A 27,610-nucleotide genomic window follows, 5' to 3' on the forward strand; every position below is an offset into this window, starting at 1 on the left:
GGCAATAACGTTAGCTCAATTTGGTGCCTGGTACGAATATTCCAAAGCCCGTAGAGTGACTAAAGCCGCCCACGATAATGTTGATGAGGGAGAGAGCAATGAAGTTGAAGCTTATGGTAAATGGATGAAACTTAAAGATGAATCAGGGTTTATTAGGAAACGTGGCCGTGCTAAAATTATTAGGTACAGAAGATTCAATTTAGAAAAATATCCCGATAACTTTTATCGTGAACAATTAATGTTATTTAAGGCTTGGCGCGATGAAAGTAATGATATTTTGACAAAGGATATGAAATCAGAATATGAGCTTTGTCGCGAAACTATTAATGAAGTTAGGAAAGAATTTCACAGTGAAATTGACGAAGCAGCCGTGGAACAGGCTGTAGCAGATTTTGAAAATGGAGAAATTCAAGTGGATGTTACTAATATCCAGCCTGAATTAGAACATAGAAATGAAGTTGATAGATCTTTAGCTATGGATGATTCCGATTTTTTGATTAATACGGTTCAAGAACCTGTAGGAAATATTAATAGAGAAATTATTGATGGCAATGCCGAAAATACTGTTGCTCCGTCAATTACCTTAATTAATGACTCTGAGTACAACGCCCTTCTTAGAAAATTGAATTCAAAACAAAGAGAGATATATTACCATGTTTTGTATCATGTAAAAAGCAAAGAAACTCCGTTGCGCCTCTTTGTTACAGGGGGCGCTGGTGTGGGGAAAAGTCTTTTGATTAGTGCTATATTTGAATCTGTGTCAAGGTTTTACAACAAACAACCTGGGAGTAATCCATCGGAAGCGAAAGTAATCCGTTGCGCACCTACTGGCAAGGCTGCCTTTAACATAGGTGGGGCAACTTTGCACAGTACTTTTAGTTTACCCGTTAGCCAATTTGGTGGAAATATATCGAGATTGGAAAGTGAAACACTTCATAAATGCAGGTTACTCTATGGTCAAGTAAAACTAGTAATAATTGACGAAATTTCAATGGTTGGAGCGAAAGTGTTTAATCGGGTAAACGCTAGGTTACAAGAGATTATGGGTTGTCCTGATTATTTTGGTGGTGTGTCTGTCGTTCTAGTTGGAGACTTTAACCAATTGAGACCAGTTTGCGATTATTTCGCATTTCAAGGTCAAAGTGAGAAAGATAATCCTTACGCGTCGTTAATTGGTAACCCAATATGGGAGCAATTTGAATTTACCGAACTTGAGGAAATTATGAGACAGAGGGATGATAAAATATTTGCTGAAGCTTTAAATAGAATGGCTGTGGGAAGTATGACTCAAAATGATATTGATTTCTTTAGTAGTCTGGAGGTAACGCCTGAGCGTGTACCCCCAAAAGAAGCGATACATCTTTTCGCCACTAACGCGGAAGTAAACCAATTCAATCAAAATAAGCTTTTAAACATGAATACGGAAAAGGCTGTTTCGGTTTCAGTAGATGTTGTCAATGGTGATCTTAGTAGTGAAGTTAAAAATAACATACTTTCCCAAGTTGAAAAGTTAGCAACGTCTGATACGTATGGTCTGCCCAAACAATTGACTCTTGCGTGTGGCGCGAGATATATGATGACCAACAATGTTGACACCTCTGACGGACTAACTAATGGCGCGACAGGTTGGTTAAGAAAGATAGAGTACGGCACAAATAGGGTCGGGGATAAAATCCCGTTCAGGGTATGGATGGAGTTTGACGATCCCAAAGTTGGGAAAATGTTGAGGCAAAAATGTCATGGTTTATATTTGAATAGTGATATTAACGCTTCGTGGACGCCTGTTGAAAAGGTCATCAAGTCGTTTAATAGAAAATGGAGACAAAATAATGCCTCAGTTTCTAGGAAACAATTGCCTTTGGTTGTTTCTGAGGCCATTACGATACATAAAAGTCAGGGTGATACTTACTCCTCGGTAGTGGTTCATTGTAAGGCTACAAAAAAAATTGAAAGAGCGCATTTATATGTGGCTTGTAGTAGAGCGAAAACCGCTTCCGGTTTATATATTGATGGAAAATTTAAGGTTCCTAATTCACCCAAAAACAACCTAGTAGAATTGGAACTTAAGAGGTTGCGAGACACAAAAAGCATCGAACTACCTTTCTTGCATGATCCCCTTTACATTTATGTTCATAACGTGCAGTCTTTAAATGCTCATTTAGAAGATGTTTTAGCAGACAATGTAATAATAAAAAGTCAAATGTTATGTTTTGTTGAAACGTGGAAAAAAGAGACGGACGATTTTAGAGTGCCATCTTTTAAGGAAGTAGGTGGTATTTACTTGCCAAGTACGGCACGCAGAGTTGCTTTTGGTTCGTCCATATATTTAAGAGACACGCCTGAAAACGAAGTTAAAGAGATAGATACTAGAGTTTTACGAAGCGACATTCCTGTTAGAAATTCTCACGTGGAACGTTGCTGGTTAGATGTTTACATAGAAGGAGAACTTATATCTGTGGTGCTGTTGTACAAATCTCCCTTAGGAAGTTTGAGAACTGTGTTTGAGGACTTTAACCCTTTGTTTGACATGAAATATGATTCGTCTATTCCAACAGTTGTGGTTGGAGATTTCAATATTAACTTTTTAAAGAGCCAAACGGCACTGAGAATGTTCTTTGATTCACATGGAATATCTCTTTTGCCGGGTCTAGAACAAAAGTATTCGACTGACTATCATTGTCAATTAGATTTGGCATTTGGTAACCAACTTTTTCGAGACCGATACGATGCATGTTATAGAGAGTCTTATTATTCTTACCACAAGGGTATTTGCATTTTTAAAAGAACATAGTTTGAAATGGAAAAATTTATTTAAAGCAAGGTGGAGCTCCAGTGCGCCCTTTATTGACGACCTTTCTATTGTACATTGGGTTTAGCTTGTTAGGATAATTTTCAGATCCTCCCTAATGCATTAAGTCTCATTGTTACCTACCTACGGCAAGGTAAAATTATTATGTATATACAAGGTTAGGCATCATGGTAGGGGCGGCAATGGAGCCGCATGTTGCTTTAAGGGTCTAAACTACGAGAAATAGGCTTGGGATCCTTGGCTAAGAAACCCACATATGGCTTGGGATCCTGTACTAAGAAACCTAAAATTAGGCTTGGGATCCTGTACTAAGAAACCTAAAATTAGGCTTGGGATCCTGTACTAAGAAACCTAAAATTAGGCTTGGGATCCTGTACTAAGAAACCTAAAATAAGGCTTGGGATCCTGTACTAAGAGACCCACTTAAGGCTTGGGATCCTTGACTAAGAGACCCACACAAGGCTTGGGATCCTTGACTAAAGAACCCACATCTGACTTCAAGATTTGAAAAAAAAATGGTAAGTATCATTATTGTAATTGACGGTCATATAAGTTTGGTATTAATCCATTTAAAAATATGGTATATTTTATGAGTAACCTGGAGGATTGGCGTAGTTCATGAGTAGCCTAGAGGATTTGTGTAGTTAATGAATACCCTAGAGGATATGCGTAGTTCATGAATGCCCAAGAGGATATGCGTAGTTCATGAATACCCTAGAGGATATGCGTAGTTCATGAATGCCCTAGAGGATATGCGTAGTTCATGAATGCCCTAGAGGATTGGAGTGATTCATGAGTAACCGTACAGCATTGGTTTAGTTCATGGGTAGCCATGGAGGACAAGGTCAACGAAATTGTAAACAAGGTATGTAATAGTGATAATTAGTTAATGGGGATAATCGTTGAGGTGATTTATTGTGGTTCTTCAGAAAATACGTCGGCAAATATATCTCAAGGCTTATCCTTAGGCTTAATAAAGGTGAAATACAACTCTGAAAACGTTAAAATGGTTGCGTCAGATGACTGAGATCTGGAGCGGCAACTGTGGGTTCATCTAAAGGCGAACCACTGAACTAAGTGTAAGTGTTGCACCAAGTTTCATAGGTTTGGTGAAGAATGGAGCAATTTTGTATAGCGTACTTTAAAAATGTTTTAGGTATGGCGAAGCGGAAATGGCTGAATAATCGGCGACAATTCAACAGTCCTAGTCGAAAATCCCCTTTTTTCGGCAAAATGCGGCCGAGGTGATTTTGAAAATGTTCCTGGCGGCGTTATCTGCCGTTGGTAACACTGGAGCGTCCTCAAACGTTGGCCAACGCTCAAAGCGGAAGTTGGACTGCGCCGCAATTTATCGACTAGAACTATAGTTCTAGCACGTTCAATGTTATGGGAGCAGCAAGTAGACCAATACAAGGGCGGGCTGCATAGCTGTCTAGCAGTGGAAATACAGAAAGGAGAAAAACTTAACGCCAAGAGGCGGAGTTTTCCTATTTTGTGGAATTGGAGTCGTCTTGGTCTTTGTTATCTGAAACGTACAGCGCCAATACACTTACGTAATAGTTTCGAAAAAACGAAACTTTATGAACTACGCCTCATCTACTAGGTTATTGCTTTCTTTCGGACGCTATCCACCAAACATTCATCCTTAAACAGTCTGAAGAAGTTTTAATATTAATAGTCCTAATTTGATTGTGGTTTTTTCCCAAATGGGTTTTCCCAGAGCCTTTTTTCCCACATGCGCTGTGGGTTTTTATGGCTCGAATTAGCTTGTATTATGACATGAATATTTGACATCCATTGCATCGTTCGATAATGCTATTATTAAATTTATTCGTGGATAGCTCAGACGTCAGAGTGAAAAATCAACTCACAATATAAAAATAAGTGTTTAAATATTAATAATTCAACTCTGATTATGGTTTTTTCCCAAATGGGTTTTCCCAGAGCCTTTTTTCCCACATGCGCTGTGGGTTTTTATGACTCGAATTAGCTTGTATTATGACATGAATATTTGACATCCATTGCAGCGTTCGATAATGCTATTAATAAATTTATTCGTGGATAGCTCAGACGTTAGAGTGAAAAATCAACTAACAATTTAAAAATAAGTGTTTTAATATTAATAATTCAACTGTGATTATGGTTTTTTCCCAAATGGGTTTTCTCAGAGCCTTTTTTCCCACATGCGCTGTGGGTTTTTATGGCTCGAATTAGCTTGTATTATGACATGAATATTTGACATCCATTGCAGCGTTCGATAATGCTATTAATAAATTTATTCGTGGATAGCTCAGACGTTAGAGTGAAAAATCAACTAACAATTTAAAAATAAGTGTTTTAATATTAATAATTCAACTGTGATTATGGTTTTTTCCCAAATGGGGTTTTCCCAGAACCTTTTTTCCCCATATGCGCTGTGGGTTTTTATGGTTCGAATTTGCTTAATGTTAAATTATACTGAAGGTTCCAATATATAATGTTAAATAACTATTCAATGTTGTATATAGATAGAAACGTTCTATTATAAATACTGTTCTGTTAATGGTTTTTCAATAACCTTTTGTTCCCATATGTATTGTGGGTTTTATGGTTTTAATTGGGTTATATCTAACTTTTACTGTACAGTTTAATGTATTATGTTATTTTTTGCTTTGTATATATTGAAGTATTGTTGAAGTGTTATAAATACTGTCTTCTGAGCCTAATGTAATATTATAAATACCGTCTTCTGAGCCTAATGTACTTTCAGAATGTTATGGTCTATGAAAAGTAAATAAAGTGAACGTTAAAATATATGACATCGTTCCTATATTATGTAAGATGAACCTCGTTCAGCCGTCGAAGGTAATTTAAGACAAATAATGATGATAATATACATGTATGAAGTCGATAAGTTTTATAATATAGGGGATATTAAGATGTTATCCCAATACATAGCAAATTCTGGAATTATTGTTTTCCTTAACAATCAACCTGCACAAACTTCGTCTTGACATATATGAAAAAACCCACAAGCACGCCTTGTCAAATAGTTAAGCGCTAATAGAGTAATGGTGAGGGAATTATTTATCTTGTATGTGATTCGGTTTCATACCCTTGCTTTAAATGTTCAGATGTGGTACACTTCTCTCGAAGAGAACTATTATATACTTCTGATTTCGGGAGAATAAGTTAGTAGTGAAGTCCATTTAGGTTAAATGACTTCTTAAGTTTGTAATGTAAGTCTCTTAATTATGGTAGAGACGGACAGTTTATCGAAATATATAAAATCAACAAAGGCTTAGATAGGCAAACTTTGATTTAAACTTTGGGTGAATGCGTGAGTTAATAATATTCTAGCTCCCTATAAGTTACTCACACCGGGAAGAATAACGTTTCCAGCGTCTTCTTCCGCGCCGTTAGCTTCGGAAGCCTACTACGAGACTGAATTATGCGAGACGCGTTGCGGTGGCCTCTTGTACTAGAATTTCAGTTTTGGCGCTTACAGATACTTTCTCCCTCTCTCCCCTAACTTCGGACTTCCCGGAAGAAATCGCCCGATATATTATTCTAATCGGCCTGAGTAACTTATAGGGAGCTAGTATATTATTAACTCATGATTGAATGCTGATAGAAAACGTTAAGTCTGGACTAAGTGAGATTATGTCATGCGGAACACATAAGAGCCCCCAACTACAAATAATGCTGGAACTACTCTCAAATTTGAACCAATAGCATAAAAAAACTCTTTAGGCATTCCCAGTGTATTTTTCTTTATTTTCATTCAGATATCAACATTAAGCAAATATGTCCATTTTTTCTTCATCATCATTATTTAAGAGTTTTTTTTTCTGGTATTAGTTTTTCCCAGTTTTTTGTGGTTGGGGTTGACTAGATCGAGTAATCCCATCTTGACAAATTTGACGGCGCGGATCTTGACTTATTTGACTAGGTGCATCTTGACTAATTTGACCAGGTGCATCTTGACTATTTTGAGCAACCACGTCTTAACTATTTCGAGCAACCACGTCTTGACTATTTCGAGCAACCACGTCTTGACTATTGGTCGTTTAGAGAATGTTCTAGTTGGAATTGGTACTTCATCTGGTTCACCGTACTTCGTCTTAAATATATTTTTTAATTGCAATTCATTCAGGGGTGACGCCTTGTTTAATCTAAACATTCTAGTTCTAAAGTCTATGTTTGCACCAAAACCACAGAGAGTTATGGCGCCTAATTCCACAAAGTTTTCTTTAGTAGAAATTAACATTTTATGTCCTTCCAATTGCTTATTTTCTAGTTTGAGATTTACTAATGTCATTCCAATGCTGTCTGTTACATCTGTTATATACCAATAATTTAGTATCAATTACTTTAACCACCTTATTTCCCTATCACCGGAAGTTAGCCTTAATTTAGGGTTCATACAACTATTGATAAACCGCTTTTCCTGAAATAACCAGGTTCTCTCCTATACATATCATTTATATTGCCAGATGCAAGCGTAATAAATATTTTAAAACGTAAACAACAAAAACGAATGTTACTTATGTTACTTCCATACACTTATCAGTGAAATATTTGCTTTTTTTTAGAAAAAAAGGTAAATTTAGAGGCAAATTGCAGGTAAATTAAGCTATAAACGTTTAAATTATGGAAAATATAGGATGCAAAATACAAGAAAATAAGCAGTTATGATACTCATATACTAAAATGAAATAGAAAGTGACTTAATTTTAAAACAGTAAACGAAAGAAGACAAAGTCAGTATTAAAATGGCGAAATTAAAATTTGAAATGGGATGCACAGTAATTGTAGTTTTGAAGGACCACGTCTTGACTAGATTGAACTGGAATGTCCTGATTTGGCGTCAAACATGACAAAACGAGAGCATTGGGTGGTCCAAACTTGGAATGCGCAAAATAACTGAAAGACTTTATAAAAAAATAATTTTAAGTTCTAATGGGCCATTCCAAATCAAGACCCACTGCTGACAGACTCGATTCCTGTGTACACAATGTTTTAAGACTAGCAGGGATCATACCCTTTACACAAGGAGGTGTAGCTTTTGACTCCACCACCGAGTCAGGGCCCCTTGTGTAAATGGTATGAGTCCTCCTACTCTAAAAACATTGTGTATAAGTAGCACTAAAAGTCCCAACTACACTTACCTGTAGCAAATATAACACCTGCTCTTCCATTCTGTTTAAGATCTCATAGTCAAAATCAAAGTCGTCATCGGAAGCTAAAAGTCCTTCCACGTCCACAACGTTTTTCCCCGCAAAAGTGCTGGGGAGAGGCTGAGAAGAACTGTAAACGCTGTTGTAGGGAGTTACTCTATGTTTGGATTTGTTTTTAGAACAATCAGGTACAAAGTGCCCGAAACTCCCGCAAATGAAACATTATGGTTGTTTAGAGAATGTTCTAGGTGGAATTAATTTGAGGTAAATTGAGCTAATAGACTTTACAGACAACACTCCAAACAGTAAATGCGTAAAAGCCATTTCTGAAATATGAAAATCGTGTTTTAAGCTCCCCACTCCCTTGAAATGTTCAATATGGCCGTGTAAATTATGGCGGGACTATCCAAAACTAAAAGTTGCCTCAGACTAGAGAATATACAAATGGTCTCATACACTTTGTCCCAATTCCCCCATTTTAGGGCACACATTTAGGCTAACCAAAGTGGTTTGTTACTTCCTTGTAGTTCTTATAAACACGGCCATATTGGATCAATTTAATATAAATACTTACATATTTTTAAAAGGTTTCTCGACAACGATTACTTTAAGTTGATGCACAATTGTCGCGCAATTAAGAAAAGCACAGTTTTAAATGAGCGCGTATACTTTTTCCAACATCGAAACTGTAATGGCTAGAAGCCAATTGAACCAACTCTTAAAAATCTTGTAGCAAAAAATACGTGGATTATTTTCAATGTGATGTACAATCGTCGCGCAATTAAGAAGCATAGTTTTACATTTAACATAAATCGAGCGAGTACTCTACTTCCAACGTCCGAAGTCCGAACAATAAATGGATAAAAGTAACTTAAACCAGTTCTTTAATCGTAATGAAGTTTTCAGCAACGTGTCTTGAAGCCTTTGCGAAAAAAGTATTGATATGCCGTGCCGTAGTGGTGCAAGGCCAACAACCCCATCCATTCTGGGTCGTGCGGTAGTGGTGCAAGGCCAACAATCACATTAATGGGTCGTGCCGTAGTGGTGCAAGACTAACCACCTGCACCACCACGGCACGGCCAAATAATTTTATTGTTGGCTTTGCACACAGCCCACTCGATCACGCTTTGCTTCATGCGCTTTGCGTGATCGAGTGGTTTTTCGCAAAGGCTCCAAGACACGTTGCTGAAAAGAGAAAATTTCATTACGATTAATGAACTGGTTTAAGTTACTTTTTAATGTTCGTACTTAGGAGTTCGGACGTTGGAAGTAGAGTACTCGCTCGACTTATGTTAAATCTTAATCTGTGCTTCTTAATTGCGGGACGATTGTTCATCACATTGAAAATAATCCCCGTATGTTTTGCTTCAAGATTTTGGGGTTGTCGGCCTTGCACTACTACGACACGGAATATCAATACTTTTTCGCAAAGGCTTCAAGACACGTTGCTGAAAACTTCATTACGATTAAATGAACTGGTTTAAGTTACTTTTATCCATTTACTGTTCGGACTTCGGACGTTGGAAGTAGATTTCTCGCTCGATGTATGTTAAATGTAAAACTGCGCTTCTTAATTGCGGGACGATTGTACATCACATTGAAAATAATCCACGTATTTTTTGCTACAAGACCTTTAAGAATTGTTTCAATTGGCTTCTACGCATTACAGTTTCGATGTTGGATAAAGTCTACACGCTCATTTAAAACTGTGCTTTTCTTAATTGCGTGACAATTGTGCATCAACTTAAAGTAATCGTTGTCGAGAAACCTTTTAAAAATATGTAAGTATTTATATTAAATTGATCCAATATGGCCGTGTTTATAAGAACTACAAGGAAAGCGATAAGCGCTTAAACATATTCTGGCCAAAAAAGCACCGTTTCTCAGGGTTTTAAAAATGGGCTTAATACACATTACGGGAGAATCTGTTGACAACAGCGCCATTTAGGTTGCGATCTTAATACAACGAAATGTCCCCCACAACCTTGTAACCAAGCACAATGCGATAGCGTTTTGTATCTCATTGACCAAGCACGGTCCTTGATAGACATAAGAGTTAGTGGTTAAAAAAGTACCAATAGAGCTATTTCAGTGGGGGAAAAATTTCGTCTGCTACGAAAATTGGGCCTGCCTTTGAGTGTAGGGCGGACATTTTATGAGGGTTTTCTCTATGGGCAAATAGCATTGGTGACGTAGCCATTACCCCCTCTGAAATAGCTCTATATGGCAGCTAGAATCAGGTATCTTCAAGATTGGTGTGATCAAAATTATTTAGATTAAAGGCATGAATTTATTTATTAACATGAATATATATCTGCATTGACTAGTTAAACTACATATTCAGGGATGGGAGGGGCTTAGTTTTAGTGACGTCAGAGGATTTCTGTCGGTTTGTTTTTAAAGCTAAAGCTCTTGTCACGCGGAAGGTTAATTATGCTTGTAAATTGATCAACTACCGCATTAATTTAACTCCAACAGCAGGGAAAAAAACCAGCATCATCAATTCTCACGATTTAAAATGTTAGTAGTTTACTTTCAACCGGTACATTAATTTTCTTAATGACCAAGGCTTAGCACTTTACCAACAGTTTTCAGTTTCAGATTAGGAAAACCATTGCAGGCACTTAATATAATTTCCTTTAAAAGATCACTATCACTTTCGGACATCGTGTTGAGATATTTATTCACGTATTGGCGATCATTTTTAATATTCAGTTGACGCAGTTTGGTGAACCTAACCGAAAATTGTATCCCTCATACAATTTTGTTAAACTGGTCGTCTGCTGTTCGAACTTCCAGGTGTCTCGATTTTGATTGGCTACCGCGATGACGTTAAACGCGTATGTAATAGAAAGGTCCCTCCCATCCCTGAATAACATGATAGAAAGGCTAATGATACACATATATATTCATGTTAATAAATAAATTCATGTTAAAGGGTATTAATTACCACTAATGTCATCCATTTTTAATAAATCTAATTTACTTTCAGACGTAATATTTCTTGTATGGTTTTCGATTTGAGATTTCATGGCGCTTATTTTGAGGTTAGAAATCGTATTAAAGAACCCACTTCATTCTCTATCACCGGAATTCAATCTTTTTTTTTGCAAATATTTGAAACTACAATTACTTTGCATTTTAAGCTGTGCATCCCATTTCAAATTTTAATTTCGCCATTTTAATACTGACTTTGTCTTCTTTCGTTGACGGTTTTAAAATTAAGTCACTTTCTATTTCATTTTAGTATATGAGTATCATAACTGCTTATTTTCTTGTATTTTGCATCCTATATTTTCCATAATTTAAACGTTTATAGCTTAATTTACCTGCAATTTGCCTCTAAATTTACCTTTTTTTTTCTAAAAAAAAGCAAATATTTCACTGATAAGTGTATGGAAGTAACATAAGTAACATTCGTTTTTGTTGTTTACGTTTTAAAATATTTATTACGCTTGCATCTGGCAATATAAATGATATGTATAGGAGAGAACCTGGTTATTTCAGGAAAAGCGGTTTATCAATAGTTGTATAAGGTGGTTAAAGTAATTGATACTAAATTTTTGGTATATTTATTATAGACCTGAAACACCACCATTTTTGAAGAAAGTAAAGGTTGGTGAGATAACGTGTGATTGTCTCATTCGAAGTGATAGATATTTTTCAAGACTGTCAGCAAAGCTTTGGGAAAGGCTTGGCAATCTCCCGTTTGAAAGATTAACAGAAAACATTAAAGCAGTCGAAGATGTAACAGACTGCATTGGAATGACGTTAGTAAATCTCAAACTAGAAAATAAGCAATTGGAAGGACATAAAATGTTAATTTCTACTAAAGAAAACTTTGTGGAATTAGGCGCCATAACTCTCTGTGGTTTTGGTGCAAACATAGACTTTAGAACTAGAATGTTTAGATTAAACAAGGCGTCACCCCTGAATGAAATGCAATTAAAAAATATATTTAAGACGAAGTACGGTGAACCAGACGAAGTACCGATTCCAACTAGAACATTCTCTAAACGACCAACATGTTTCGGTTGCGGGAATTTAGGGCATTTTGAAGCTAATTGTTCTAAAAACAAATCCAAGCATAGAATAACTCCGTACGGACGCGTCTACAGTTCTTCTCAGCCTCTGCCCAGCACTTCTGCGGGAAAAAACGTTGTGGATTTGGAAGAAAGTTTCGTTGACGACGAGGACTTTGATTTTGACTTTGCTACCTTAGACAGAATTGAAAAGCAGGTATTATATCTACTACTGTCAAGTGTAGTTCGGGAGGGAACCAACTCTGGGCTTGAAATAATATATTACTTTCAGTGCTACTTATCCACAATGTTTTTAGACTAGGAGTGCCATTCATACCATTTACACAAGGGGACCCGACTCGATGGTGGAGTCAAAAGTCACGCATCCTTCTGTAAATGGTATGATTCCTCCTAGTCTAAAAACATTGTGTACGCAGGAATCGAATCTGTTAGTAGTGTGTCTTGATTCAAAATGGCGCATTAGAACTTAAAGTTATTTTTTTTTATAAAGTCTTCCAAGTCTGGACCACCCAATGCTCCCGCTTTTCCACGTTTGACGCCAAATCAGGATATGCCCGTTCAATTTAGTCAAGATGCGCCTGTTCAATCTAGTCAAGATGCGCCTTTTCAATCTAGTCAAGATGCGCCTGGTAAAAATAGTCAAGATGCATCTGGTCAAAATAGTCAAGATGCATCTGGTCAAAATAGTCAAGATGCATCTGGTCAAAATAGTCAAGAGGCATCTGATCAAATTAGTCAAAATGCATCTGGTCAAATTAGTCAAGATGCATCTCGTCAAATTAGTCAAGATGCACCTAGTCAAAGTAGTCAAGATGCACCTAGTCAAAAAGAAAAAATGGACATATTTGCTTAAAGTTGATATGTGAATGAAAATACACCAGCGAAGATGATGGAATAGGCCAACTACCAATGACTTACTTTTGGGAAAAATTGATGCCGCCGGAGAGAGACCAACCTTTTAAGACGATAATAGATAAATTCCAAAATTCCTCGTTTCACGAAAATATTGGACTATTGTCATTTCTGTTGCCTGAACTGAACCCAGAACAATCACAAAACGTTGCTTCGCAGTTCCCTAAAATGATTATGACTTGTTTTCTTAGATACCCGATTTCATTACATCCGAAATTTTTTCAACCACTACTGGATATGGCGGACATTCGTGGCTACATTAATATATTAAAGCTCATAGTGTCGAACCTTTCTGATATGAAATCAAATCTAATATTCACATTTATCTGGAGTCGTGCTTCACGCGTGATTAAAGAAAAATTATTCTCACAACCCGATTATGTAGGAACTCTGCTATCACGGTTGCCGCGTTCAAACCCGTCCTTGAGTACGTCTCATTCAAAATTGGACTTTGATATGTTTCGTGAAATCCTTTCTGAATTTAAGCGTACTTCGAGAAATGACAAAAAGACTCTAATTTTGAGCGATACTGGTGTTACTATTATTGTAAATTTTATTCATAGATATAATACGTGTAAATACGATGTAATTTGTCTGGATTTACTGAAATCATTTTTGAAAGTTTTCGAGTTCGAGATGTCAGAAGAATTCTCTCTGATGTTACTAAAAAGATGTGATTCGATTGCTCCTGACGAAGATGATTATCGATTCAAGTTTTATTGGTCTGGACCAAATAAATTTTCGAAGCTTCATGGAAGACAAATATTATGCGATATTTTGAAAGAAATGCTTGCGGATGGTTCGAAAACAGAGAGCGATTTGCTGCCACCTAGTGAAAATTGTTTAAAAAAAGTGAAATCTTCTAACAGTCCTCGATTTCATTTTGATAAACTGACATTAAGTTTCCTAAATTTCTGTACTGTCAATGAAAAATATATACTATAAATAGTTGTATGGTCCTTAACATTTAACGTTATGTAAAGTTGTTCTGAAGGCAAGTGATATTTCAATTTTACTTATTTTTTTGGTGTTTCAAGAAAGAAATTACTAAGTTTCCTAAATGTTCTGTACTTTCAAAGAAAAATATTTACTATAAATTGTTGTACTTGACTTAACATTTAAGGGTATACAATGTTGCTCAAAGGCAAGTGATGTTTCATTTTTTCTTTCTTTGTGATTATTTCAAGTTTCAACAAATAAATTACTAAGTTTCCAAATTTTTCTGTACTTTCAAAGAAAAATATATACTATAAATTGTTGTACGTGCCTTAACATTTAAGGATATGTAATGTTGTTCTAAAGGCAAGTTACGTTTCATTTTTTCTTTCTTTGTGATTATTTCAAATTTCAAGAAAGAAATTACCAAGTTTCCAATTTTCTGTACTTAAAAAGAAAAATATGTACTATAAATTGTTGTTGTACGATCATTAAAGCCTTATCATTTTTCAGTATATAATGTTGTGCTTAAGGCAACTCATGTTTCCTTTTTGTTTCGTTATTCATATTTCCAAGAAACCATTTATGTAAGTTTACTGATCTTTATTATTCTTTTTTTATTTTTTCATTTAAAATACGAATGTCCGTTGAGAAAAAATGTTCAGTTTCCATGATGTATGATGTATTTTGAATAATATTGAGCTTTGTAGTGTTTATATTTAAAAAAAAATACGAAATAAAATCATAAAATAAAATTCGCTGTGTTAGAATTGTTTTATTACAACAGAAAGTTACAGGCGTCTCAAAAATGACCGCATGATTTATTCAATTATATTGAATATATTTTTGTCGCACCTGAATCAAAACACTATACTCATATCAAAGTTAATATGGAACGAGTAATGAAGATTGCATCTGAATCGAAACACTACACGCGTATCAAAGTTAATATAAAGCGAGTAGGATGAAAAGATCTCTTACAAAACGATAACATTTTCTTTTTGCAGAATATTAAATGGAAATATTTTAAATATTTTTCAGCATTACGATTCTTTTAGTAGTTGTGTAGCTATAAAACTCTGTTTCATCTCAATATTCCAAGAACATCTTTTGATATTAACATTTCAAATATAAACACCAGAGTGAAATGGTCTTAGGTAACCCTTTAATTAGCATTGCATATATTTAGGTTGTTTAAGGGGTAGTGATAGTCATCTCTACTCGGAGAGGTAATATTTTGGCTTTCCCAACTTGTTGTCTGTGTGTGTCCGTCCATTGTTACACTAGTGCGTCGCGTTAGCAGTTAGCCTTGTGTTGATGTGTTAAGAAATCATACAGAACCTTAATATTCCCTTTTTCCATAATATAAAGTGAATATGTGGAAGTATTTTCCGTAATTATGATGCATTTAGTACTTTTGTAGCTTTAAAGCTCTCTTTCATTTTGATATTCCAAAGATTTTTTTTAATATTGTTATTTGAAATGGCTGTTTATATATTACTTAAGCTATACTACATCTGTATATAGAATAATCCTTGGTTGAGTGATTTCATGAAGGAAACTAAGTCCTAGAATCCGGCGGGTATATTAAGTATCATCCGCAATAGGCTTAGTGAAAGAAAGAGTAAATAATTGAGGCCTGAGGTGAAGTAAACTTTGGGCTTTGTTTTCCGTGTCTGTAGTGAAGAGACATCAACGGTTCAGAGTGAGCCGAAAGTTAAATACACTATTAAATAATCAGGTTAAGATTTTATAATAGAAGAAAATATCATGGTGGCAACATAGATAATTAACACCAGGGTCAGAAGGTCGGGGCAGAGCTTGCCGCGCTTTGTACAAACTGGGTAGGCTCTACTTCCGGAAACCAGCGCATGCGTACAGCGTAGAATCATGGTTAAATAATGCACGTGTGGAAAAACAAATTTCCCCACGTGCATTCTTTAAAGTTTTTATATAAACATTAGGCCTATCGGTTATCATCTTATAGTATCAAAGGAGCATATCTTTGCACTATGGCTTTAACTGACTATAAACTACTTACTAGAAACAAAAGAAGGATAACCCTTAAAGGTCAGGTTAGTTGATACTTTAGTATTTTCAATAATTTTTGAAAAACATCCTAAGCCTCGGTTTAGATTAAGGGGTCACACGGGTGCCACGGGGCGGCGCGAACAACGAGCAGGCAGACCTCGTCTGCGCATAAGCGGAAGTCAACTGCAGAAGTTTGGCGTGCGCCCCCCCCCCCGCACAAGCGCGGAAAAGAGAGATACACTACGGAAGGCATACCTTCCGATCCCTGTGCATATTATCTATGGTGGCAATTAGAATAGTGAAAGGGCTAATGGAAAACGGGTAGTAGCTACAGACTTTTTATTCTCTTTATGGTGCGCATTGACTATTAGTGCGTCTAGCTACAATTTAGCTTTGGTGTTATTTAACGTTAACATTCATGTTGGCAAACTAAGAATATTGTTGAGGTGAGACGAGACGATAGTGTTTACACTGCAAACCAGATGTGAATGTAGCTATCAGAATATACGGTAAACAGCTGAATCGTAGACTTCATTTCCTGATCTTTTCCCTATTGACTGATTTCCATGTGTCCAAGATTTATCCTTATTGGATGTAAAATGTCGTCTGCTTTACTGTATTATTCGCTATGCTTGGAATACTGCTTCAATATTTCGTAAATTTTTACTTCAAAAAAGAGAAATAATTCCATATCTAGGTAAATAAGTTTGTAGTAGTAGACCTCTTGACTCGGAGAGGTAATATTTTGGTTTTCCCAACTTGTTTATGTTAAGTCAGTCGTTAGTCAGCTCTCGGAACGAGCAGTAGTTTTGTTTTGTTGCTTCACTGTCAAGTTAGGTATAGTTGGGTTAATCCCTTTTTGATCTAATAAAGTTTACGAAGACTTGTTTATTCTGTTTTGGATTATTAAAGTAAGTTGTCTTTATTTCTTTTTATGGCCCTAATAATAATAATAAAAATAATAATAATTTATTTCGGATACCATTGAGATTACAGTTATCGTGGGCCGGCCAAGTCGTTAATCGTCTTTTAGGCCGCGTTTAATACATTGTAATAAGAGAATAGTTTAGGATATTTTTTGTATGAGGTTATTGCTTATGTAACTCTTAAATTGGGCCAGATTAAATTGAGAAGGAGGGTTTATGTTATTGAATATGTTAACAGTTCTGCAAAAAATTCTGAGAGAGCGGTAGCTCTCTTAGATAAGACTTCATACTGCTTTTAATGTATAAGGAGAGTTTTTTGTTTGGATGTAGTTTTTTTTTGTATTGTATTAATTCATTCGAAAAAATTCCACAGAACTACAATTCGGGCCCTTAATATGTGGTTAAAATTTCAAAGAGATCCATAAATTAGTTTATTTTATAAAAAATAAAGTTGCTAAGGGTGGTTTTCATTTCCATAAAATTAATCACACCTTTTGATGCAAAACAGAAATTTTTCCCATAGAAATAACATGGGAAATTTTTCGAAAAAAACAAATCGGTTATTCGTGATTTAGGAAAACTATACGTTGGTTAGTTTTGGGAACGGTCTTAAATTAAACTTTAAACTATAATCTAGGATCATTTTTCTTGTTATTAACAAAAATTAATTTTAAGTATGTTTAACTTAAATTTTAAAAACTACCCCAATCTGCGATATTTTAGCATTTATCCACTGTTTTATTAGGAAATATCAGCGAGACCAATGTTGGCCTTTTTTAACGTATAGTTGCCTCATAATAATCCGATTGTTTCTTCTTAATGCCTTTTGGTTGGAATGGCCTATCGATAGTGAGATAAGACGGCTTTAATATTGCTGCAGTGACGTTGACGCGGCCGCTACAGCGACGCCTTCAAAACACACGGGTCTAAATTGTCGCGGATATAGTCAAATTCAGACTAGCTTAATAAACATTTTAACTTTTCCCTGCTAATTATTCTGGATTATCAAAAAGAGATAATTAAACTAGACTCCCAATTAAAGATAAATAAACTAGATTACGAATTTAAGTAATTAAAGTAGTTTACCAATTAAACGTTCTTAAAATAAATTATCAATTAGAGGTAATTAAACTAGACTACCAATTAGAGGTTATTAAACTAGATAACGAATTAAGGGTTACTAATTAATATTATCAATTAAGGGTAATTAATCTAGATTATCAATTAAGGGTAATTAATATTATCAATTAAGGGTAATTAATCTAGATTATCAATTAAGGGTAATTAATTTAGATTACCAATTAAGGGTAATTAATCTAGATTATCAATTAAGGGTAATTAATCTAGATTATCAATTAAGGGTAATTAATCTAGATTACCAATTAAGGGGTAATTAATCTAGATTATCAATTAAGGGTAATTAATCTAGATTACCAATTAAGGGTAATTAATCTAGATTAACAATTAAGAGGTAATTAATCTAGATTACCAATTAAGGGTAATTAATCTAGATTACCAATTAAGGGTTACCGACGACCGGTAAATAAGCTAGATTACCGACGACCGGTAATTAAGCTAGATTACCGACGACCGGTAATTAAGCTAGATTACCGACGACCGGTGATTAAGCTAGATTACCGACGACCGGTGATTAAGCTAGATTACCGACGACCGGTGATTAAGCTAGATTACCGACGACCGGTGATTAAGCTAGATTACCGACGACCGGTGATTAAGCTAGATTACCGACGACCGGTAATTAAGCTAGATTACCGACGACCGGTAATTAAGCTAGATTACCGACGACCGGTAATTAAGCTAGATTACCGACGACCGGTAATTAAGCTAGATTACCGACGACCGCTAATTAAGCTAGATTACCGACGACCGGTAATTAAGCTAGATTACCGACGACCGGTAATTAAGCTAGATTACCGACGACCGGTAATTAAGCTAGATTACCGACGACCGGTAATTAAGCTAGATTACCGACGACCGGTAATTAAGCTAGATTACCGACGACCGGTAATTAAGCTAGATTACCGACGACCGGTAATTAAGCTAGATTACCGACGACCGGTAATTAAGCTAGATTACCGACGACCGGTAATTAAGCTAGATTACCGACGACCGGTAATTAAGCTAGATTACCGACGACCGGTAATTAAGCTAGATTACCGACGACCGGTAATTAAGCTAGATTACCGACGACCGGTAATTAAGCTAGATTACCGACGACCGGTAATTAAGCTAGATTACCGACGACCGGTAATTAAGCTAGATTACCGACGACCGGTAATTAAGCTAGATTACCGACGACCGGTAATTAAGCTAGATTACCGACGACCGGTAATTAAGCTAGATTACCGACGACCGGTAATTAAACTAGATTACCGACGACCGGTAATTAAGCTAGATTACCGACGACCGGTAATTAAGCTAGATTACCGACGACCGGTAATTAAGCTAGATTACCGACGACCGGTAATTAAGCTAGATTACCGACGACCGGTAATTAAGCTAGATTACCGACGACCGGTGATTAAGCTAGATTACCGACGACCGGTGATTAAGCTAGATTACCGACGACCGGTAATTAAGCTAGATTACCGACGACCGGTAATTAAGCTAGATTACCGACGACCGGTGATTAAGCTAGATTACCGACGACCGGTAATTAAGCTAGATTACCGACGACCGGTAATTAAGCTAAATTACCGACGACCGGTAATTAAGCTAGATTACCGACGACTGGTAATTAAGCTAGATTACCGACGACCGGTGATTAAGCTAGATTACCGACGACCGGTGATTAAGCTAGATTACCGACGACCGGTGATTAAGCTAGATTACCGACGACCGGTGATTAAGCTAGATTACCGACGACCGGTGATTAAGCTAGATTACCGACGACCGGTGATTAAGCTAGATTACCGACGACCGGTGATTAAGCTAGATTACCGACGACCGGTGATTAAGCTAGATTACCGACGACCGGTGATTAAGCTAGATTACCGACGACCGGTAATTAAGCTAGATTACCGACGACCGGTAATTAAGCTAGATTACCGACGACCGGTAATTAAGCTAGATTACCGACGACCGGTAATTAAGCTAGATTACCGACGACCGGTAATTAAGCTAGATTACCGACGACCGGTAATTAAGCTAGATTACCGACGACCGGTAATTAAGCTAGATTACCGACGACCGGTAATTAAGCTAGATTACCGACGACCGGTAATTAAGCTAGATTACCGACGACCGGTAATTAAGCTAGATTACCGACGACCGGTAATTAAGCTAGATTACCGACGACCGGTAATTAAGCTAGATTACCGACGACCGGTAATTAAGCTAGATTACCGACGACCGGTGATAAAGCTAGATTACCGACGACCGGTGATTAAGCTAGATTACCGACGACCGGTGATTAAGCTAGATTACCGACGACCGGTGATTAAGCTAGATTACCGACGACCGGTGATTAAGCTAGATTACCGACGACCGGTGATTTAGTTGCATTACCGACGGCTGGTATTTAACCTAGATTACCGATGAACGCGCAACGCCCTAGGACTTTTTCTCCCATATTTTCTAAACAATTTTAATTAATATGAAGACTGAAGTGACAGATATTAATAAAAACTGTCATTGTAGACAAAGACTGGAAAGTGTAAAAGATAAGGTTTGAAAATGAACTGCCTGAAGTAACAGATATTAAAATTTTCACTTTTGAAGACATCATTATAAAACATCAATTATTTTAAAAAATTCTTATCTTACTTTTTTTCACCAAAATTTCATTTTCGCAAAATATTTTTCAGCAATATTTACCCAAGTATTTTGTCCTCAATAGTAGTTGTCACCTAGAAGGGTTTAAGGGATACTATCTTGGTACTGGTTTTACTTTCAACTAACATTTGATTCTAGGAGATTCAAATGCTTGGATATCTGAAAAGATTTCTCTTGAAGAGTTTAAATTTTTATATTTTAAAATTGAAAATATTGCGAAGCGGAAAATAATATAGGCCTTTTCTTTGTGATTTAGTTATTAGTGTCGAAAAGATCTGTAGATTGATCGTGATCTTTGAGAGCAACACAACACGTTAATATTTAATACTTTGAAAGCTTTACAATTTAAGAATACGTTTTGTAAAGTTTTAATACGGTTTATATTTTATAAGCTCTCAACGATTTTCTGTCGTTATAGGGTCGAATTTTCTACCTAATTTTAAATTTTTGATAAAAAATAAAATGTAAAGCCGTAGTATTTTCAAAATAACGCGCATGTTCCTTTTTAAAATACTTTCCCGAAGTAATTTTGGTGAAAAAAAGTAAGATAAGAATTTTTTAAAATAATTGATGTTTTATAATGATGTCTTCAAAAGTGAAAATTTTAATATCTGTTACTTCAGGCAGTTCATTTTCAAACCTTATCTTTTACACTTTCCAGTCTTTGTCTACAATGACAGTTTTTATTAATTGAGTTTGATTTTATGGTAGTCCGTGCATATGGAACTTCTAAAATGTAACATTTTCGAGTAAAGTATTTCGAGAGTTTGCTTAGGGGAAATGGGTTAAACAATGAGGAATTCAATGATTTGAAAATAAAAATTAAACCGAAATAATCGTATATTTGAAAAATGTTCAGTATTTTGAGAGCTGTGAAAATTGGTGTTGTATGTGCTAAATAATCCTTGTCGTCTAGTATCCTAACGGCGCGTTTTTGTAGTAGCCATAGCCTGTTAAGGTTATGCATGGGGCAATTACCCCATATTACTATACAGTACGTTAAATGAGGATAGACCAAGGCGTAGTACAGCATAAGAAGAGTTTTTTTATCAAATATTCTCCTATTTTGATTCAGTAGATAGATATTATAGGCCACTTTTTTAGCTATGATTTTAGTATGTTCGTTAAATTTTAAATGAGGATCGTACCATACACCAAGGTATTTGTAGGATTGTACTTCTTGTAAGGGGTAGGGGCCAAACCTTATGTCTTTGCTACGTGTCCTAGTTTTGTTTATATTTGAGAAAAGCATGAACACTGTTTTGTCTTTGTTTAGTTCCAGATAATTGTATTTTAGCCATTGGTAGATTTTGTTTAGGGTCTTGTTTCCATCATTAATCAGATTGTCTAAATTTGGGCCACCTTCAAGACTAACAGTGTCGTCAGCGTAAAGGGTCAGAGAATTCGTATCATCGATGGCCACCATATCGTTGATGAACAGGTTAAATAACAGCGGTGATAGTATAGAACCCTGTGGAACTCCTATCGAGACTAGTCTCTCTGTGGATAGAATGCTATTCAATCTGGTTTGACTGAATCTGTCAGTGAGATAGGATTTGATCCATTGGAATGCATTGCCTCTTATACCCATTATGTAAAGTTTTTCCAGAAGTCTGTTATGGCACACTGTGTCAAATGCTTTCCTTAGGTCTAAAAACGTCGCTACAGCGTAATTATTATTATCCAAATGGTCAATAATCTTTTTGTATACTTGAATATTGGCCATTTCAACATTGCAATGCTCTCTAAAGCCAAACTGATTAGCTGAAATAAGGTGGATTTTTTTGGAGAAATCGTTTAGTCTATTGTAGAAACATTTATCGAAAACTTTTGCAAATGTGGGAAGGAGCGAGATGGGCCTGTAATTTGCCGGAGAATCTTTGTCTCCCTTTTTGTAAATTGGTACAATTACTGATCTTTTTAGGATGTCTGGGTATTGGCCAAGTTTGAAGGATAAGTTAATGAGAATTGTCAGGGGTATTGTTAGTAAGCTAGCCGACTGGTGCACAATTTTTGGTGCAATATCATCAACTTCCGGAGATGAATTGCATTTTAAATTGGACAGAAGTTTATAAACTTCTATTTCGTCCGTGTCGAGGAGTATCATGGAGTTAGGTACGTGGTATACATATTGTAGGTTTTTTCCGACTATGGCATGCGACGTTTCTAGAGATGGATTAAAAAAATTATTATAGGTTTCCGGGGAGCTATTGATACAGGGTGTTGCCATTTTTTTTCCTCTACTAAGTAGGTCAGTAATCAGTTTCCAAGATTTTTTTGGGTCCGATTTTGTCATGTTAAGAGCCTCTTTATAATAATTAATTCTGGCGTTTCGTATTAAGTTGTTACATTTGTTTCTTATACTTTTGTAATTTTTAGCGTTTTCATTGGTTGGGTGCCGTTTAAACTTTGAGTGAAGTTTCCTTTTTCATTGATGGACCTAATGATATTTTCGGATATCCATTTATGGGAGTCGGTTTTTTTGGTTTCATAATAGGGGAAAGATTCGTTATATGTTTCTGAGAAGAATTTGTGAAATTCTTTAAAGGCATTATTAATGTTATCGAATTGTGCTAGGTGGTCCCAGTTTTTGTTTAACTTATTTTGAAATTTCATTATATTCACACGAGAGGAGTTCCTAATTCGTAAAGTTTGCTTAGTTTCCATTTGCATATTAAAATTTAATTTGATTGGGAAGTGATCTGATGTCTCAAGATTGTTTTTAACGCTAATATTTATAGGAAAATTTGCATAGCAGTGGTCTATTAGTGTAGAAGACTGGGGAGTTACTCTGGTTGGTGTGGCAACGATTTGTTCTAACCCATAACACCCTGTCAAGTCTAGTAATTGTTGGGTTGTACTATTTTGGTTTAATATATTAATATTAAAGTCACCAAGAACAATTTTTTTAGCTCGAGGATCACCCATTTTATTTAGCATAGACTCAGAAGTCGCGAAGAATTCATTTATGCAACCCCCTGGTCTATACACCACCGTCAAGTATAAATTCTTTAATTTGATTGTAAATATTTCACAGCTCTCATTTATTAAGCATGCTTCGGGAATGACTTCATATTCTATATGATTTTGTAGATAGAAACCGACCCCGCCGCCTAATCTTTCAGTTCTTCCTTGGCCAACAAATTTTAAGTTAGGGTGTTGTTCTGAATAGTTTTGATTAAACCATGTTTCTACAAGAGCATATATTTCTGGAACATCATTTTCAGCATGACAGGCAGTTAACAGATTAATGAAGTTTTTTTTAACACTACGGATGTTATTGAAAATAATATTAGGCATAAAATAGGTGAAGTTAACAATATCAATGGGATTATTTTCAACAAAATTTAGGATTTAACTTTTAACAACTGAATTCGTGGCAAAATCAAACTTGAATTTTTCATTTCCAAAGTCTATTTTTGTGGTACCAATCCACTTATATTTGTTAGGTTGTTTAGTTTTGGCAAAATTGCGTAACATATAGCGAGCGTATTGTTGATTTGTGGTGAAGTCATGTTCAATATAAATATTAGAGCCTTTTAGCATGGTGTTTTTTGAAAGAATACTAAATTTTTGGTCGTATGTCTCAGCTTTAAATATTATAGGACGCGTTTTTCCCGTACTGAATGGGCCTTTACGATATACCTGAGCCGGGGCGATTGTAATGCAAGTATTTAACTTTTGGGAGAATAGATTTTCAACTTTCGTCACTAGGGTGTTTCTATCTTCGGTGTCGGAGTCTGGTATACCTCTAATTAAGACGTTATTTCGTTTGATCATGACTTCAACATTATCGATACGCATCCTATTACTTTCAATACGGTCACTAGCATTCTTATCTACTTGTTTTATTTCTAACTCTAAATCAGAGACCTTAACATTTAGTAATCCAATGTCGTTTATAACATCTTGAATATCGGTGATGTTTTTGTCCATAGCTATCTGACGTGCTTCAATATCCGAGACTGATTTTTTTGTATCCGTGAGACTATTGGTAAGGGTGTCGAGTTTTTTTTATATTGATCTTAATTCAGCTACAATATCTGGTGTAACCCTAGTGGAAAAAATGATTGGAAACCAATTGGGAAAACGCAGTTCAGAAACCAATTGGAAACCAATAGTGTTTTCGTCACATTTCCGATAGGATATACCAATTACCGACCGATAAGATTGACCAATTACCGACCGATAAGATTGACCAATTACCGACCGATAAGATTGACCAATTACCGACCGATAAGATTGACCAATTACCGACCGATAAGATTTACCAATTACCGACCCATTAGAATGACCAATTACCGACCCATAAGACTGACCAATTACCGACCCATAAGACTGACCAATTACCGACCCATAAGACTGACCAATTACCGACCCATAAGACTGACCAATTACCGACCCATAAGACTGACCAATTACCGACCCATTAGAATGACCAATTACTGACCCATAAGACTGACCAATTACCGACCCATAAGATTGACCAATTACCGACCCATAAGACTGACCAATTACCGACCCATAAGACTGACCAATTACCGACCCATAAGACTGACCAATTACCGACCCATAAGACTGACCAATTACCGACCCATAGGCTCACACAGAACATATGAAAATTAATTAATAATATGGCGAACAAACTAATTACCACAGGCTCCACAATACTAATAAAACCTTCACAATTGAAATATTTTATTTTAAAAAGGAATTTTTTTTTTTTTGGTTTTTTCAATTTGGCGCGGCAATAATTTTTTTTCGCAAATCGGAAATTTTTTTGGGTCAGGGCGTGGTTCACTGCCTTAGCCGCCATCTCCTGGGCAGACTGATCTTTCCCCTTTTTCTTGGCGTAGTAGCGAACACTACCTGCAATAATAACAGTTACTATTGTATGATTGATACAAATTTTTAAGCTTTCATTTTTTTAAACTTACTCTTAATAGCCGAAACCTTTTGTGGAGTAAGAGATGGCCTCGCTTCTAACGCCTTAGTTGCCTCGCTTCTAACGCCTTAGTTTTTTTTGAACCTATTTGACGATGTTCCTGTCAAGCTTCTATAATGAAACTCCCCGATAGATTTATTTGGAACACTTAGGATTGTGCAAAAGAGTTCAATTCATTTACACCTTATAACACTTTGTACATTCTGACATTTCAATATGAATTTGTGAGAAACTGAGAATGACACAAAAGCCTCCCAAAAAAAAACACACACACACCCACACACACACTTGAAACATTAACATTAAAAATATGGCACAAGCAAAATGGTTTCAATCCACTTTTTTAATCTACAGAGTTTTTGAAAAACTATATGTTAAAGGGAGGGTAAGCGCGTTATGTAGGGGTGGAGCCTCTAGTAAGCTTCTCTCTTGCATTTTGATGGAAGATAAAATTCAGAGAGAAGCTTACTATTTTTGACTTGTATATGGATTTAAAAAACAAGTAATTTGATCTAAACAGATCCATGATAATTATGATGTGGAACTCATAATTTTTCCAAAGACCTATTCGCTTTTAAGAATTTAAGAGAAAAAATATCATACTTTTACTGCGCATCTCCTCGTCATCACTAGACATATCATCTGGTAACAATTTAAGAGTTAATTTATTAGAAATTGAGACTATATAGGGAAGTCTACTCTTGTGTGTTAGAAGAAACTTACCGTAATTTACTCTCACTAACCCACCATCTCTCATCATCCCTTGGGGCTCATGATCTCTTATGCCTTTGACTATCTCTTGAGGTTCATTATCACTAATCATCGTTTTACGTTCATCACTAATCATCGTCAATATAACTTATCAAAAATGTCTCGTTCATTTATAATGAATACGTTTCTAAAGGATATCCACCACTTTTCTAAAGGTAAAAACTACTTTTATGTCGTTTTAGAGATTCTAAAAATTCAAACTCTGAAAACAAGGGCCAAGGCTTAGCGAGTAGCAGTACTTTAGAAGCTTCAAAAACGTGATAAAGTTGTTCTTACCATTAGAAAATTGCTGAATATCCTTTAGAAACCTATTTGGAGCAAGATTTAATCGGATTTCATGAATTAATTCCAATAATAACGCTGAAATTGAGTCGAGTTGAGTTTATCGAGCGTTGTAGCGGGCTAAACCTTGACCAGAGAAACGAGCATGGCCATGGAGGAAGGATACGAGCTATGGGCTCTATAGGAGAGCCTGGAGGGGCCAACTAATAGGCGCGCGAGAAGCCAAAAAGGGTCATGGTGGCGCCGCCAGACGGCGAGTAAAGTAACTAAAGTTTTAATAAAAATTCAAAACCATGTCAAGAACAACAAATCGAAACATGTGGTTAATAATTGATTGCATCGCTCCTAACTCCAAAAATAATAAAGGAAATGCTAGAGATTTGTCTTTTTTCCGATTTCCCAAAAATACCTGTTTTTTCACACGTTATAGAGCCATAATTTGTTTGAACTTTAGTTACTTTACTCGCCGTCTGGCGGCGCCACCGTGACCCTTTTTGGCTTCTCGCGCGCCTACTAGTTGGCCTCTCCTATAGAGTCCAATAGAGTTCCCTGTTGGAAACCAATTGGAAATGAAAAGGACTTTAATTTGAAAACATGACCAATACATGTCCACAGAAGTATATAATACTTCTCTTCGAGAGAAGTGTACCACAAAGCGGGGTAAGTGTAACGTCACTCTTCCCAACATCGGAACATTTAGAGCAAGGTTACTAAACCGAATCACATACACGATAAATAGTTCCCTCATAATTACTCTATTAGCGTTTAAATATTTGGCAAGACGCGCTTGTGCATTTTGTCCCACGTCAAGGCGAGGTTTGTGGGATGATTGCTGGGGATTTAGTGCCAAACAACTATAGAATTCACCTTACGGTGCGATGCCCATTTGCAGTTTGATGAGCGGGAAAGCAAACTAAAAGGGTGAGCCTGGGAAGAATGACGTTACATAACTAAAGCATTAAGAGGATACAGAGTGGCATCCTTCTTCTATTATCCCCTTC

General features: G+C 36.1%; 1 protein-coding gene and 2 long non-coding RNA genes across 6 annotated transcripts; 1 reads left to right on the top strand and 2 right to left on the bottom strand.

The window, feature by feature from the left end:
* The first annotated feature begins 250 nt into the window (after positions 1 to 250).
* Positions 251 to 3,876, top strand: LOC149661018 (uncharacterized). 2 transcript variants are annotated; one of them, XM_089842423.1, is made up of 3 exons: positions 251 to 3,327; positions 3,404 to 3,674; positions 3,739 to 3,876. In XM_089842423.1, the coding sequence occupies exon 1, from the start codon at positions 290 to 292 to the stop codon at positions 2,789 to 2,791; it is 2,502 nt and encodes an 833-aa protein (XP_089698549.1). In that variant the 5' UTR covers positions 251 to 289; the 3' UTR covers positions 2,792 to 3,327; positions 3,404 to 3,674; positions 3,739 to 3,876. The 2 variants fall into 2 exon arrangements, with proteins under 2 accessions (XP_089698549.1, XP_089698548.1); XM_089842422.1 differs by having other exon boundaries at positions 251 to 3,674.
* Positions 3,877 to 7,601: 3,725 nt separating this feature from the next.
* On the bottom strand, positions 7,602 to 8,883 carry LOC149661019 (uncharacterized). Its single transcript, XR_016369058.1, has 3 exons — positions 8,543 to 8,883; positions 7,960 to 8,294; positions 7,602 to 7,722 (listed from the first exon to the last, which is right to left on the bottom strand). It is a non-coding gene; the product is annotated as an uncharacterized LOC149661019 (long non-coding RNA).
* A 16,409-nt stretch (positions 8,884 to 25,292) lies between these two features.
* Positions 25,293 to 26,819, bottom strand: LOC149661020 (uncharacterized). Of its 3 annotated transcripts, none has more exons than XR_016368757.1 (5): positions 26,604 to 26,819; positions 26,280 to 26,476; positions 26,160 to 26,198; positions 25,549 to 25,640; positions 25,293 to 25,480 (listed from the first exon to the last, which is right to left on the bottom strand). It is a non-coding gene; the product is annotated as an uncharacterized LOC149661020 (long non-coding RNA). The 3 variants fall into 3 exon arrangements; XR_016368756.1 differs by having other exon boundaries at positions 26,280 to 26,529; positions 26,604 to 26,817; XR_016368758.1 differs by having other exon boundaries at positions 25,549 to 25,667; positions 26,280 to 26,529; positions 26,604 to 26,814.
* Positions 26,820 to 27,610: the final 791 nt, after the last annotated feature.

This window comes from Phalangium opilio, unplaced genomic scaffold, assembly GCF_054372755.1.
Source record: "Phalangium opilio isolate 3A_F unplaced genomic scaffold, DU_Popi_V2 ptg000070l_1, whole genome shotgun sequence".
NCBI lineage: Eukaryota > Metazoa > Arthropoda > Arachnida > Opiliones > Phalangiidae > Phalangium > Phalangium opilio.

Coding starts and splice junctions, on each gene's coding strand:
- LOC149661018 (XM_089842422.1), top strand. CDS start 290: ATGAAATCAGAATATGAGCTTTGTCGCGAAACTATTAATGAAGTTAGG.